The 15,429-nt window shown below is 55.2% G+C and overlaps 1 protein-coding gene across 1 annotated transcript in view; it reads right to left on the bottom strand.

Annotated features, from left to right (window-relative positions):
• Positions 1-518: 518 nt before the first annotated feature.
• The window catches only part of CDH22 (cadherin 22), a 76,924-nt gene continuing 62,013 nt past the window's right edge, over positions 519-15,429 (bottom strand). Inside the window, exons 9-12 of the mRNA XM_032127025.1 lie at positions 12,566-12,687; positions 12,175-12,292; positions 4,952-5,203; positions 519-3,554 (exon numbers count right to left, since the gene is read on the bottom strand). Coding sequence (XP_031982916.1) covers positions 3,016-3,554; positions 4,952-5,203; positions 12,175-12,292; positions 12,566-12,687 — 1,031 coding nt within the window. The 3' untranslated portion in view covers positions 519-3,015. The remainder of the gene's footprint in view (positions 3,555-4,951; positions 5,204-12,174; positions 12,293-12,565; positions 12,688-15,429) is intronic.

Genomic DNA, 15,429 nt, shown 5'->3' with positions numbered 1-15,429 from the left:
CAGTCCAGAATGTCATTTATTTACATCATATCAGTATTAAAACTGAGTTTGAAGGAAGGCTTTTCAGCTGCTGCCAGTGGCTGAACGCTGCTGTAACACACAGCATCACCAAAATGAGAATGGGTCAGCTACAAAAGCTGTTGACAACGCCCAGCTACACTGAAGCAAAGAAGAATTATAAAATCCTGGAATAGTTTGGGCTGCTCAAAGCACAACCCAACTTTCTCCTGAAAGAATAGAGAAAACCAAGGGCATTTTTTTTCAGTTTTCTTCAAATTCAGAGAGAAAAAATGACCCTTCTCTTGAAGAAGCTTTTTCTGATGAGCATTTCAATGAAAAATGGGAAGAAGCAAGAGATCCTGCCAGTGGGAGCATGCTTCGGGTGGGAGTTGGCTGTGCCACAACTCATCCTGCTTCAGGCAGCCACCCAGCCCCTCGGGGAAGGCACCAACGGGACCACAATGACGGGGCAACGTAAGGAAAGGAAAAAGGACAAAAAAGGCACATAAGACTCAGGCTAGACGACAAGGAAATAATTTATTTCCAGGGCCCAGAAAGACCTTGAAAAAATAACAAGGGTGAGGAAATCAACCTTCTAATTTCATTTGGGTAGAGAAACAGAACCGAAGTGACTCCATCAGACACGGTGGCAGCTGCCGGCTCCTCCTGCGGGGGCGGGCAGGGGGTGCGGGCAGCGCGGCGCGGCCGGACCGCTCGGCACCGCGCTCCTCCCGTATTTACACGTGGGATAGGAACTAAAACGCAAGCGTGCGTGCATGTGCGCCGGGGAGCACGGGCCGGGCAGGGATGGGGGAGAACCCGCTGGGAGGTTTGCTAAACACGTACCCTGTCAGACCCCATCTCCTAGGACAGAGCCCTGCTATTGCACAACACTTGGCTGGAGGAAGGGCCAGTGCCGGAGGGGCCCGGGCACGGCTCTGCAGCCCAGAGGGAAAACACGAACACGTTCCTGAGGAAAGAGAGGGCTTTCTCCGTTCTCCTGCTTGGAGGTGCGGGGTGTCACCTGCTTGAGACGGCGTGGCCAGAGCTGGCACTCGAGGGCCCTGCTGTGTCCCCAGCATCATCACAGTGAACCAGCAGCACGCTGGGCACAGGTGCCAGCCACAGCACCCATCGCCTCCTCGGCAGGACCAGAGAGGCCCTGAGGAGCGAGAAGCTCCTGGTGCCAGTATGAGCCAAGCTGGGGCTCTGCACAGGGGCCGTGGTGGCAGTGGGCAGGAGCAGCCGAGGGCAGGCACTGTGGCAAAGACAGGTCCTGTCCCTCTCTGCTGCCGGGTCTCGTGCTGCAGCCAAAGGACCAACGCCAGCAGCCGGGAAGCAACACACAGTAAAAAAATGGACACGCATGTACATTTACAGTTAAACCGTCTCCGAGGAGAGAAAACAGTGCCTGTGGTTAAACTAAAAGGACAAACCCAATGACAAGCCCAGGATGTGTCAGGCCTTGGGAGACTGTATCGGTTACCTATCAATGATATAATTGATTTTTTCCCAACATGAACAGATAAGGAGCTGCACCAGCCAGGACGGCCCGAGATGCTGTGTGAGGACATCACGCTACAGGCTGTTCAGTTTTCTCTGTGGTAGTTGGCAGGCTGGGAAGGTACTGGGCACCCAGTGCTTTCCTCCAGCATCATCTGCAGCCTGAGGAGCAATGGCACATCCCACTGGCACCTTCCTGACCTGCCTCCCAAACCCAGGGATTACATGCAAAAGCAGTCCCACAGGGAGCTCATGCTGGTTTGCTGCAGGATACTGTGCCAGGGTGGGGACACCGTGGGTACCCCGAGGTGCCACAGACCTGCTGCCCAGCCTGCAGCCAGCTCAGCCCCAGAGCAGTGCCAGCAGGTTCTGGCCTCACACATGTCTCCTGGGAATGGCTGTTCTGTTGCTAATGTTGATGCTTTGCTGCCAGCTGGGTGCAAGCAGGAATTATTCCTCCCAGCCAGGGGCTGGGGTTCTCCTGCACCCTGCAGCAAGGTCCTCCATGGGATGCAGCCCTCCCCCATCCACTGTGGACCAGGGAGCACTGATGTCCTTACACCATTTGGTGACAGCCAGTGCCTGGCTGGGAGCCCTGCAAACCCCAGATCCTGTGTGAGGAGCTGGCAGAGCCCACCTGGGGGTGCTGCTCTGGGCCCCTCCAACAGCGCGCCCCAGCTGCTCTGTGGCTCAGGCCACAGCATCGCACCTCGGTGACAGGTGGGACCGTCCCTGTCTGTCACTGGGGCTGTGGGGCACACCAGGACTCCACAGACAATGTCTGCTCTGCAGGGAGTGTTGGGGATCCCCTTCGTATCACCAGCACGTCTGTGATCGCAAGACAGGGGTGAAGCAATTGCTGCACTGGAGGGAAGCCTGGTTTGAGGTGAGCGGGCATTCTGTGCAGGATGTGATCCCAGCGTGGCATCCTCCCTCCAACACCATGCCGGCAGCCGAGAGCCCCACGGGGAGCAGCGAGAAGGAAGACTTCAAAAAGCAAGTAAACTTAGGAGGGGAAAATCTGAACAGAAGTTAAAAGCTTGTTTCCCTCTGCAAGGAAAGCTCTTAAAGAAATCAAAGCTCTTTAAATGCTCTGACTCAAGTGACAAAAACAATTTAGACAACAAAAGGCTCCCGGTTTGCTTTTCCTCTCCTGGATGGGGATCACCGAACAGATCTATTTAAATGATAATTTGTGGGGGAGAAACCCTCTCCAAACCCTCTTGAATTAGATTTTCTCCTTCTTAAGTTAATGCGTAGTGCTTTAATGGAGACTGGCTTTGAGGAGCTGAGGACACCCCAGTGGCTCCTCTGGGCTCCTCAGCCTCCCCCTGTGGGTGTAGAGCCCACCCGAGCCGGAGGCAGCTGCAGAGGAGCAGTCGCCCGGTGCCCACAGCGCTGCCTCTTGCCGGCAGCCAGTCTGGCCCAGGGGCACACGATTCCCGAGCGGCAGCTCCCGGCGTGGAGCCCCAGTCCAGGAGGCGCCCGGAGCCCGCGGGGTTGGAGGGGCAGCTAGGACTCCTCACTGTCCTCCTCGCCCCTGCGCCCCGCGTACAGCGCTGCCAGCTGCCGGAAACGTGGCCCCCAGCCCCCCAGGTAGGAGAAGTCCTGCTCTGAGCCGCTGGACCAGGTGTTGATGGAGCTCAGGGAGGGCACTGGGGAGTCCGAGCCCTCGAAGGCATAGGTCTGGAATGAGTCATAGGGCGGCACAGAGAGGTCCTCATCCGCCTGCTCCACCTTCCTGCAGATATAGTCTCTGAACACAGAGAAGTCCAGGTCTGGGCTCTGCACCCACTGCGGGAGGGCATGGAGCTCGGAGGCTGGGTTTCTGCCCGGGCCCCCCTCTCCTGGCCCCCCACCTCCATCACCAGCTTTGATCTCACTGAAGTCGTAGAGGCTGCGCAGGGCTGACATGTCATAGGCCTCTGTGTCCTGCTCACCACCCCCTTCATCGTTGTATTTGATGACATTGTCCCTCATGTCCTCGTCATCCTCAGAGGTCAGGTGGCTTTTGTGGTGTCGCTTCAGCGTGAGGATCAGAAGGACCAGCACTGGGAAAGGAAGAGACAGTCAGATGGGTGCAGAGTCTCAGGGAAGCTGTGCTCCTGCAGGGTGAGGACAAGCCCTGCTTGGTGGCAGGTGTGGAGGCACAGCACCTCCCGGCACTGGGAGCCCTGCCGGGATGCCAGACGGTTCCCATCAGCCAGGCTCATCAAGCGGCAGCCGTGCCATGTACTGGCTTGGAGGGAGGTTTGCCCGGGCCCCAGGGCAGACTGGGAGCTTCCTTTGCCAGAAGCGTGACCACCAGGAAGCGATGGATAAACACACAGCTGGGCAGACAAACGGATGGGTTCTGCAGAAGATGAGTAGGAAAAGGGGGTGCATGACTCACAGTAGCAGCCAAATGTTGGGTGGGTGAATGTGGAGCAGATGGCACAGAGCCTGAGCAGCGAGCTGCAGCTGTGTCCTGGATCATCATCCATTCAGCCCATCACCTTTAAAGCATTGATGTGCACTTTATTCGTTTGGGCAATTAGGCAGAAATTTGTTTGCACTGCGTTGGAAAATGAAACCAGTGTAAAGTGCACCCTGTGGGAAAGGGTTTTCTGAACAGAGATGCAGCGGTAGCCAGGGAGTGGAGCTGTGCCAAGGAGAGGAGACCTCACCAAACAATGCACTGGCTCCTGCAGGTGTCTGGACAGCCCTTAGAGCCAGCCAGGAACCAGCCCTGGGGCCAGAGAGGGCGTTCAGCAGCTGCATCCATCAACTGTCCTGCACTAAACCTGAGGGCACTGCAACACCCCTTGCTCAGAGCCCCTTCCCACACAAGCGCACACTCCCCGTGCCCAGTGAAGCTGTGCCAGTGTGGCAGGCAGCAGCATTCCCAGGTACAGGTCCTGACCTGGGCAGCACTCTGCTTTGACTGCAGCCCAGCTCTGCGTCCTGCCCACACACTCACACATGCTCTAACGCTGACCTTTTCAGGTAAGAGCACACCTGTGTGCCCCACACCTGCCACCCCTGCCCACATGCTGGGAGCACACCCCCCCCTCCATCTGCTGTGAGACGCCTGCTGTCGGTACAGCATGGCAGCTGGCAAGCAGCTCTTGGCTCCTGCCCGTCCAGGCAGGGAGCGAGCCAGCAGCTCTCCAGGCTCTGCTGGGCAGCATCACACCTGCCTGGCACGGGGAGCTCTGCTCTGGCTGCCGTGTGGAGCCCAGCATGCAGGAGCTGTGGCAAACATGGGAGCTTCCCCACTGGTTCCCCCCAGCAGGGGCTGAGGTTCATGCCCCCATGCTGCAGCTACCAGGGAGGAGACGGAGGCAGAGGAGCCTGCTCTGTGCCCACAGCACTGTGCTCAAGCACCTGCCTGCACACATTCATGTGATGCTGATGGAGTGGAGCTGGGACAGGACAGGAAGGACCTGGGGGACAGGCAGGCACTCACCAACCAGAATGAGGACACAGACCAGCAGCGCGATGAGGGCGCCGGGGCTCAGCGTGGCTGACACGACGTAGGCTGTGCTGTTGCAGGACTGGATGGCCCCGTTGCTGTCGCAGCCGCAGACACGGATGGTCAGAGTCCCTGTGCTGCTCAGGGCTGGGGGGCCGCTGTCCACCACCAGAATGGGGAGCAGGTACACATCCTGCTCCTGGCGATTGAAGCCCACTCTCTGTGTGTGCACCGCTGCCGTGTTGTCTGCAGGGAACAAGCAAAACCACAGCAAAGTCACCCCCACATCAGCCTGCAGGACCTGCCATGAACTCCTCCGTGCTCTGGATGAACAGCAGCTATTCCTGCACCACCTCCAGCAGCTATCCTGAGAGAGCCTAGGGCTTCCCCTTCCTCCATCTCATGGACCCAGCTCATGGCTCCCTGGCACGGCAGCCCCTCTGCAGTCTGAGTGCCTGAACATGGCCAGCTCCACTCCAGCACGTTCCCCTTTGCCAGCAGCACCTCAGGGCCAGCCTGGCATCTCCTTTGTCACCTCATGGGAGTGGGTCTGGCACAGGAGCAGCAGCACATGATTGTCTGAACCACGCTGACAAACAATGCAGGTGGCACAGAGAGAGGGGAAAAACTTCCAAAAGACCCTCTGAGAGTGGCACAGAGTCAGAATCAGGATAAAAATCAATTGCTGACATGTACACAAGAACAGACAGGGTCTGCAGGTGGCACTGAGACTGCAAAAGCAGACACTGCTTCCAAAGCCAAGAGCCATGGGTGAATGGTCCTGCCTCAGCCAGAGGGCCAGATACCCCAATGATCCTCTGTAACTCCTGAAGGAGCAGGCAGAGCTCCTTCCAAGCCTCCCAGCCAAGTCAGGCATCCTCCTCCCCATCTGCTTACACCCTGCTGCTTCAGGGGCTCAGCTGGCACAGCACAACTCGTTAAGATCCCATTAACACAGCCACTTCACGGGACCCTCCAGGGCCCTGGTGTCAGTGATGAACCCAAGGAGCAGCTGCTGCCGACCAGGAGCAGGGAGGGAGGGCAGGGGCAGGGACTGACACTGGGATTGACTCCCTGCTCAGGGGTGCTGCAGGCTGCCAGCCAGCAGCAGCATGGGCAGGATGGGGCTGAACAGCAGGTGACAATTGCAGCCAGGTGTCACACGCCGCTGCCGACTGTCTGCAGTCTTTATCTAATAAACCATAGATTGGCCCACTCACAGCAAGGTGCTGCTGTCTACGGACTCTCCTCATCAGACCTGATTTCTGCCAGACCATCCCCTTTCTCTAGGAATCAGCTTTTCCACTGGAAAAGACATCTACTGCAACTCTGGCCCTTGGGCTGCTGCCACCACGGAAATTGCTGTATGGATTGGGTGCTGCAGGAGAGCACATGGGGCACAGTGGGGACAGGAGGAGAGCCAGGATGCAGGCATGCACTGAGTGCAGGATGGGGAAGATCCACTGGTCAGCCAGGAAGGAGATCCCAGAGGCACTGCATGGCAACTGGGTCACAGCACAGCACAGTCTCCTGTCCTGCAGGACACCTGCCACTGTGGCTGAGACTCCTGGAGCAGCACGTGGCAGCAGCACCGTGGCAACTGGGCAGAGGTGTCAGGAGGAACAGGAGGCTGAACGAAGTGTGGTGGCAGCAACATCTGAGAGCTGCCTGTGGCCTACCAAGGATGAGCTAGGAAAAAACCCTATTGTTATGCTAATCGTTTGCACAAAGGTAATGAGATCTCATTTGGTGCTGCTCCCCCCTCCTTGCTGCAGCATAGCAGGGAGATATAAATAATGTTAATGGCACCATCTCAGCAAGAGGCCAGGACTAACTCCTAGCTAGCCCAGCTAAAAGTAAGCCTCAGATACCTGGATCGAGTGGAGATAAAACCACAGGACAAAAAGGACAGACCAAAGTGCTGTAAGAGAGCAAGGCTCTGGCCACAGCCCAGGAAGGTCACCTTTGCTGTCACTGTCACACCAGTCAGGTCACCAGCCTGTGATTGGGGTCAGATCCTGGCTCAGAGGATCCCCGAGGACACAGCCCTGCACCTCCACTGCAGCTCAGTGCAACCCTCACCCGGGGCTGATGGAACACAGCGCTTGGGAACTCTCCCAGCTGCTCTTCAGCACTGTGTAAAAGCAGGGGTAGCACCAAACCTCTCTGGAAATGCAGCAGGAGGCTGGCAACTCCCTTCTGTTTACAGCCAGCTCCAGCTCCTGTTAGCGACCTGCGACAAGGCATGCTGTATTTTTAGAAACAGTCTCTAGAAATCAAGGGGAACTGCACATACAAGTGGCAGAGCAGCAGGCACCAACCTCAGCTCAACCCAGACAGCTCAGGCAGCCCGGCACCACTGAAAAAGAAATATTGCCACCCACCAAGTCAAAATAAAGAAGCTGGTACTTAAATCTAACAGCAGCATGACAGGCAGGTCTGCTCAGAGAAACCTCGTCTCAGGAAGGGGCTGAGAGTTTGCCCCGTGACCCAAAACTTGATGCAAGGGAGTAACAAAAATCACAACTACAAGCACTATTTTAAACATCATGAAACTATGTTTTCTCTCCTGAACAGGGTGACAGGTGCCCTTCCTCCAGGAGGGAGATCCACAGAAATTTCACATGTACACCAATGAAACTGCTCACCAAGGCTAGACAGCCAGAGCCCAGCCTGGCAGGGACCACCTACCTCCAGCACCTGCCCATTACCCCCTGCTCCCCACCACCATGAGCTCTTCTCTGTTGGGTTGTTACTCACAGACTTCTGTGTTCCCCTCTGAGATACTCCAAAAGAAGCAGTGCTGCTGCCATATGATTGTAGTCCTTTTTATCACAGATCTGGGAAAATTTTGCCCTGATTGTGGAACATGTATGCTGGAAAATGCATCCAAAGCAACCTCCTATAAAACAATTGTCGTTCCTCTTGGTGCCGTTGTTTCTTTACATGTAGCTGACCCATGGCAGCTGCTTTGGGATGTGTTTTGGTGCAGATTTGTTTGCATTGGCACAGCCCAGGCAGCCCTGGCCTCGCAGCCCTCGTGTCTCTTCCTCCGCAGCAGCTTCCTGCCAAATCCATTTCTGGGGTGATGAGCTGAGGAGCAGAGCTTCTCAGGAGCAGCACTGGAATGTGAGCAGACGTTAATCCACAGCTTTCCTGAACAGACGAGTCTGGGTCTCCACACTTGGTTTCCTGCCCAGTCCCTGCAAAGCTGCAACTTCTGCTGCAGTCACACCATTCCAAAGGCTGTGCTGAGTGTCCTCTGGTGCCCCAACCCAAGCCTTCTATTACCACTGCCTTCTTGCTGCACGAATTGACATTTTCTCCATAGGTTTCCTCTGTCACCCTCTCTCTGATCACGCAGACATTATCCTGTGTTACATCACATCACCTTGTGCGGCAGGGCAGGAGGTGGCCCCTCTGTCCACCTGAGGAGCAGGTAGGTCACCGGACAAGGCAGGAACTGATGTGAGCTGAGCACACAGACACTCATCAATACTGCCCTAAGAGGAAAGTTTAGAAGTGCAATACACTCTGGTGGGTAGCTTAACGTCACTAGGAGTAGTAAAATAATTAAGTCTCCCAGACTCCCTCTCCAAAGAGGCTCTTGGCAGCCTCAAAGACAGAACTAATAAATCCTTCTCATAACTCAATCTCAAACAGCGCTAGAAGAGCAGGAGGGATTTTGATGTCCCTTCCCTCTCCCACACTCACAGGGCCCTGTGAGCATCTGTCTTCCCCTTCTCCAGCAGCTGCTCTGCTGTACCCGAGCCTCGGAGCACCGGCTCTGGGAAGGAGCACCCAGCATCCGGCTGGGCCTGCGGGCACACTGCTGCCGGAGCTGCCTGAAGGGAGCAGACCTCCTCCAGTCCCAGCTGGTGCAGCTGGTAGAAGAAACGTCCTGTTTTTCCTTTTTGTCTCTTCCTTCTCGCGAGTTCTCTGGGTACCAGGCCACAGCACCACTGCTTCTCCTTCACTGTTTGCTCAGCCCCGAGGAGATTTGATGCTCTTTCACACACACACCCCACCCCCGCCCGGGTCAAATGAGCATCTGCACTGCTTGTGCTGAGAGGGGCATCCCTGTGGGGCTGGAGGAGGCTTCCTCTATCCTCAGGCAATCCTCAAATCCTAACATTGTGTTTTTGATTGTTAGGGTTTTCAGATCTTCTATCACCCATTACACGCTCTTAATGAGACCTGCAGAGAGTTCAGACATCTGCTTGCTGAGCCCTTGAGCCCTGGAGTCAGTAGCTCCATGTGTCACTCCACATTACCTAGCACTCCTTCCAGGTTGCCAGGCTTGAATGCTTTCTACCATCCCTTCCAACGCAATTAGCATTTCTTGGAGAACACGATTTCAGGTTTTAATTGCCTTTGATCCTGCTGTAATCAATTTTCTCAGGCCAGAAAGACCCAGCAAAAGGCGAGTTAGGAAGCAGAGGATGGCGAATGCCTTTGGAATGGCACCAGTTGGATCTTAATGTGGTCAGCTTCTCTAATTCAATATCTTCCTTTAGTCACTCCATATGATGGGCATCGTCTTCCTGGATCATTGCTGTTGTTACCACAGGTGACATTTATTCCTTGTCTGAGGAATCAGGAAGTGTGTGAGTGCTCCCTCAGACAGAGAAAACGCATGGAGAGACACCCATAGGCAGTAGTGCTGTTTCCAAAAGCCCAATTCTTGCAAACCACCTGTAACTCAGCTACGTGGTCACCTGCAGGGACACCCTTGGTTCTTGTGTCTCCAACCTGGAGCACCAGAGCCAGCTTAGCTCTGTGTGCCACACCCAGGAACCCCGGAGGGAGCCTTGACACTGCTGGCAGCTCACAGCCCCCCAGGCTCCCCCAAGCAGCCCCACCATGCCAGGTGCTCCTGCCTTGCCCAACTGCAACAGGAGTGCTCCTGAGTGGGTGCTGGTCCCCACCCTGTTGAGAACAAGTCACTTCCCGAGGTGGCTTTCTGGTGCCATGAAGGAGCCAAGTGAGGTAGGTGCAAAGCAAAAGAGAGGATTTAAGCAAGAGCTTAGCGAATCCATCTGTGCTGACATCCATCAGTGTCACTCCTTGGCTGCAAAAGCAATATTTATAAATCACGTTTCAAAACTGGCTACAAATTTGTACAAAGAAACAGATGGGCTGGTGGTAGCAGTTTGTCACCACTGATATTTATACAGGGGAGTAGAGACAAGTGCAAGAGGGGTGAATGCAGGAGAGGCAAGCAATGGGGGAACACAAGGAAGGATTCAGCAAGGACACCTGGGAGAGCAGGGGCAAAGGTGAGTGTACCCAGGGCAGTCAATGGACTGGAGAAGGGGGCAGAAATCAAAGGGAGGGAGATGGCACCAAGGCATCCTGTTAGAAATGAGGGGTGCCTCCATCTGCACAGGCAGCCACCTCCGCTTGCTGGGGAAGACAGCACTGCTCAGCAATTGGGAGGGTCTCCAAACACTCTGGGAATAACCCTGCAGCAACAACATTTGTTTTCCAAGAGCAGGAGGCGGGAGGTGATGCCAGCTTTTACTCATTTTATGCAGTGTTACACCACACAAAAATCTCGAGGGATCGTTTAGCACAAAGAATTACCCTGTGCCACAAGAGCCTCATCCCACTCAAGAGAGCAGCAGCTCCAGAGGAGATGGTGGCACATGTGTCCTGCTTCTACTGCAATGCCAGCTCTTGGGCCACTGCTGGTGGACCCCCACACAGAGCCGAGGAGCCAAGCAGCCCCCGCTAAGCCCCATACACCCCCAGCCACGTGCCCTGCCAGACGAGCAAAACAGTGCTGGTGGCTCTGGGATGGCAACCTGGCCATGGCAGACACGCTGGCCCAGAGCTGGGAGCCTCATGAGGGTCTGGGCAGGGATGGACACCCAGGTGTAGCTCAGCATGTTCAAGCACATTTTTGTAAGGTCCTTCAAAGAAAGTGGGAGAAGTTAATTGCTGAGTGTGGGGCAAAATCTTGCTGAGGATTAAAGCCTGTTTACGTCATAAGAAGCAAAGGTCTTCTGAACAGCTGCCCTGGAGCAGAGGGGGAGGGACTCAGGCCAGGGACAGCTGTACTACTCAGGACACAAAGCAATATCCAGCCTGGCTACCATCACATCTGAAGCTTTTCTATTTTGACTATCCCTAATAATGCTGAACCAAACTGAGCAAGCAGGATCTTACATCAGCAGAAGACTCCTTTGATAAGCTCAGAACAAACTAAACCAGGCTTTTGATGGATAAAGCTGCAAAAGCAGAGAAAGAAAATGGTTTCAAAAGTAAACCAAAACCAAAGAAGAATTTCAATGTGGTCTGCTGGTCCCTGTGACAAGCATATGCACATGTGGCTGGAGAAGGTCCCAGTACCTGCAGGGGACCCTGCTGTACCTACTGTTACAATGAGCACCTTAATTCACCCTAAACACGAGTCAAAAATAAGAAGCATCCTGGTAACTACTCTTCTGGATTGTTACTATCCATACAAGTGCAGCCTGACCTGACAGCCTGCAAAGCCCAACAGCAGCCAGGCTTAGCCAGCAGAACCTGCATGGCAACCCATCGCTCACAGCAGCATTGAGTCACCCAGGATGAGCCACTGAGCCCAGGGATGCAGAGAACCCCAGCTCTGCTTGGCTGCACATCCCAAAGGAGAGGATGAGCCTCAGGAAACACAGGAACTACACCCCAGAGCCACCACCTCACAGGGAATCAGGCTCTGCAGGCTGTGTCCCAGAGAACCCACCATGGCTGTGGGCTGGCTGCAGCATGGCCCCACTGCCTCCCAGGGCTCTTGAGCTGTTCCCATTTGTCAGGGGCACAGGGCTGGCCATCCACATGGCAGCCCCAAGATGACCCATGCTCCAGGATTTACCTTGGAGAGGGATAAATCATAATGCTCAAAATGGGAGTGTGTTCATCTATAAATCCACATCATCTCCTTGCCTGCAGGCAGGTTGGAGATTTCCCATCAAGAAAGGGACTGAGAGCCCTGAAAATACCAGAGGCTTAACCAGACAGCGTAAGAGGAGCTTTGTAGCTGCTTGCAGCAAGGAATAAAGCTGGCAGAGCCTCCTTGAGGAAGTCCCACCATTTCAGGTTGACAAGAAGCTCTGCAACATACCCGAAGCACCCAGAGCTGGCACAGAGACACCATAACACATCTCCCTCTCCATGGCCAGAGGTGCTGCTCAGCCTGAGGGATGCTGGGCCAAGGGTACAGCAGGACTTACCCTGGATATCCAGCAAAGAGAAATGGTGGTTGTTGGTGGCCTCAGGCGCCAGCGTGAAGTAGAAACGGTGGCCGCTCTGAGGCTCATCCCGGTCCACAACACTGATTGTCTGGATCAGCTGTGGGGAGAAGGCAGAGGTGAGCACCAGTGCTGCCTCCACAGCCTCTCCCAGGGTCCCACGTGCAGGGTCCAGCCAGTGGCATCGCCAGCTGCAGCCACAGAGAGGGACGAGCCTTCGACCCTGCAGACGGGCTCAGTGGGACCAGCAGTGACTCCCAGTGTGACAGGGGCTGCACAGGAAGACTCGGGCAGAAGGGGACAGATGGGCAGGCTGGCACTGGTCCAGAGCACTGCCTGCAGCCCAAGACCAGGGCTGGGGGACACTCGCTACCTGGCCTGGCTTGGCATCCTCACACACAGCAGCTTCATAGGGTGTGGCGAGCTCAGGTGGATTGTCATTGACGTCCAGGATACGGATACGGAGAGAGGCCCTGGACACCTGGGAGTGATTATCTGAAACAGAAAGAGAAGCAGAGCTTCAGGACAAAGCACCAACTGCTGCTATCAGGGAGCAAACCCCCTCATCCCCATCTGTCCAGAGGCCATTGTGGCTGCTGCCAGCTCCAAGGGTCACACAGCACTGCACCACTGCCTGCCTGTGGCACAGACTGTCTACAGGACAGCAGCACCTGCAGAGCATGGTTCAGCCTCACTACACCCTGTAAAAGAAGCCCAACCACTGGGCTGTGTGCCAAGGACTCCTGAAACACCACCTGATCTACCCCTGGAAAACTGGAGCAGCCCAAAGCTAGTGCCAGCCACAAGGGTCAGCCATCCACTGGTGAGGATCTGTGCTGCAGCAAAACAGCATCAAGATGGGACAGAAAACTTGGATGTGAAATCACCCCCTGACCTGGATCCTGATCCATAGGTGCTCGAGACTGGCAGCAACATCTGAGGTCTGAGAAACAGAGCTGGGGATATGAAACAGCTGTGATGAACTAAGGGCACAGGTTGGTGGTGAGATCTGTCCTTCCACCTCTGCTATGCCCAGGTGACCCAGGATCAAATGTGCCCCACTGAGGCATGAGGCTCTTGCCCAGGGTTTTTATTGCCATCAGCAACTTGAACTTAAACACAGCACCATCCGCCAGCTGGCATGAGGGGGTCACACAGTAAGATTGAGGGCAGCCCTCTCACCCTGGCTCTCACCAGCCCAGCTTCCCACAGGCAGTGGTCCTGGGGACCCCCCCCTCCCTTGGGGTTCCCTCTGCTCGTGGGATAGGGCAGCATTTATACCTCCACTCACTGCAGCATCACTGAGCTGCACACACACTGCTGAGGGAGACGGAGCCCGTGCCATAGGATTATAAATCACTCTGGAGGGCCTGATGTTTGCTGAAGCACCTCATATATCTCCAGAAATGAGAACTCTCTCTTACTCCATCTCCTTTGTTTTACCCAGAGGCTGCACCTGTGACAGAACTAATGCTTCTCTCCACGCTCAGGCAGGAGTTCTGCTGCCTGTTTGTCTATAACATTAATACTGGCCCCAACAGATCAGGTGGGGGAGGACCCAGGGGAGAGGAGATTTAGCGCTGCTCCATAATTAGCCAGGAATCTAAGCCCCCTCCCCAGAGCTGCCTTCACCCGGTTCTCACGTTATCACTCCCTCTCACCCAGACCAGCTGCTCTGGTGATTAGATAGTTGTTTTTGGGGGAGGGAGGCAGAAGTCGTGACTAAAAGCCTGGAACTATGTGTTATTTTAAAAGGCATATTGGTGCAGTGAAATAAACTGCAACTGCTTGCAGGAAGAGAGAAAGCGGGAGGCAGCGGGGTGAGAAGGGAGCCCGGGGAGGCGGCGGGGTGTGCGCTTGATGCCCACAAAGGAGAGGAAAGAAAAAGGGTTCAGTTCCTGCTAGAAGGAGGATGACAGCATTTCATCACCCCCTCCTCAGCCCACAGGAAGATGGATAACCATCCCCGCTGCTCAGCTCTGGAGCAAGCTGGGACTGCTAAGAGAAAGACAAGGAAAGGCAGAAAGAGAGGAGAGGAAGTAGAGCCTGCAGGGAGGAAGAACCCAGGACCCCAGTGCTTCCCCTTCTTAACTGTAACCCAGAGGACGAGTTCCTCCCTTAGTGCCCCACAGTGTGGGGGCCAGCTGTGAGCAGGAGCCAACCCCAGTGCTGCCGAACCCTCCCCAGGACCTGTTGGGATCATGCGTGCCAAGTCTGGACATCCAGGTGACCCTGAGCAAAGCAGCTTCTCTTCGAGACCACCTCCCACAGCCCCCTGAGGAGGGACATGATCAGCGTGTTCAGAGCCAGGCAGAAGCACGGGGCTGTGCTCTCCCCCAGCTCCAGCCGCGGCTGCCGGGAGCGCTTTGAGCCACGCACGCGAGCGGGGTCACGCACCCGCCTCGGCACAGAGCTGGGGACCCGCACCGACCCCCTCCCGAGCCAGGGCTCACGTCCTGCATCCCTGGGCACAGCTCAGAGACAGTGACCTTTCTAAATGCACCCTGTCATACAAAAGCTCTCCTCTTGCCCCTTCAAAAACTGCTGAAGCCTGAGGCTCATGCTCACTCCTGCCTCAGTGACGGGGTCAAAATTTGACGTGTCCAGGAACATCAAGGTTAGAAAGGCAACTGCTGCACTCTTGTCTACCTTTCCAGTGAGGCACACATCAGCTTCTTTTTATTTTGGCTGTACAATGTATATTTGAAGGTTTCTCAATACTTTATCAACTTCCCTCTTCCTCTGAGCCAGTACCTGGATTTACCAGGGGAAAAAATGAAAAACGGTTGGATGTATTTGAAAAAAGTTATCTTCAAAATATCTGAAATATATTTTCTGTAACAGTGCCATAAAAACTGATATTATGATGGTCAGAAGTGCGATTAAGATTGTTGGAGCACATCTGCGATGAAAGGCACAAAGCACTCAACTAACACAGGATTGACATCTGCGAGGTCAGAAACTCTGGCCTGTGCTTTCTCTACCTGTGGGCACGCACCCAAAATTCCCCAGCACAGGAACAAAGGCTCAGCAGGCAGATCCCAGAGCCAGAAGGAGAAGCAGAGAGGGTGGATGAGGCTGTGGCATGGGTGCTGCAGGCACCTGCCCTCTCAGGGCTCTGTGAGCAGCACCTGGCTCGTGGTTGGGGTGAGGGCAGCACGTGCTGGCTGAGGGCAACGGGAAGGGAAAAAAAGCCATCTTCCATTGCAGCGTCTCTCCTCGGTATTCCAGCTCAGC

Source organism: Corvus moneduloides, chromosome 17 (assembly GCF_009650955.1).
Source record: "Corvus moneduloides isolate bCorMon1 chromosome 17, bCorMon1.pri, whole genome shotgun sequence".
NCBI classification, from domain to species: Eukaryota; Metazoa; Chordata; class Aves; order Passeriformes; family Corvidae; genus Corvus; species Corvus moneduloides.
Note: the sequence above shows the minus strand (reverse complement) of the source record. Positions and strands in the feature narration are given on the sequence as shown.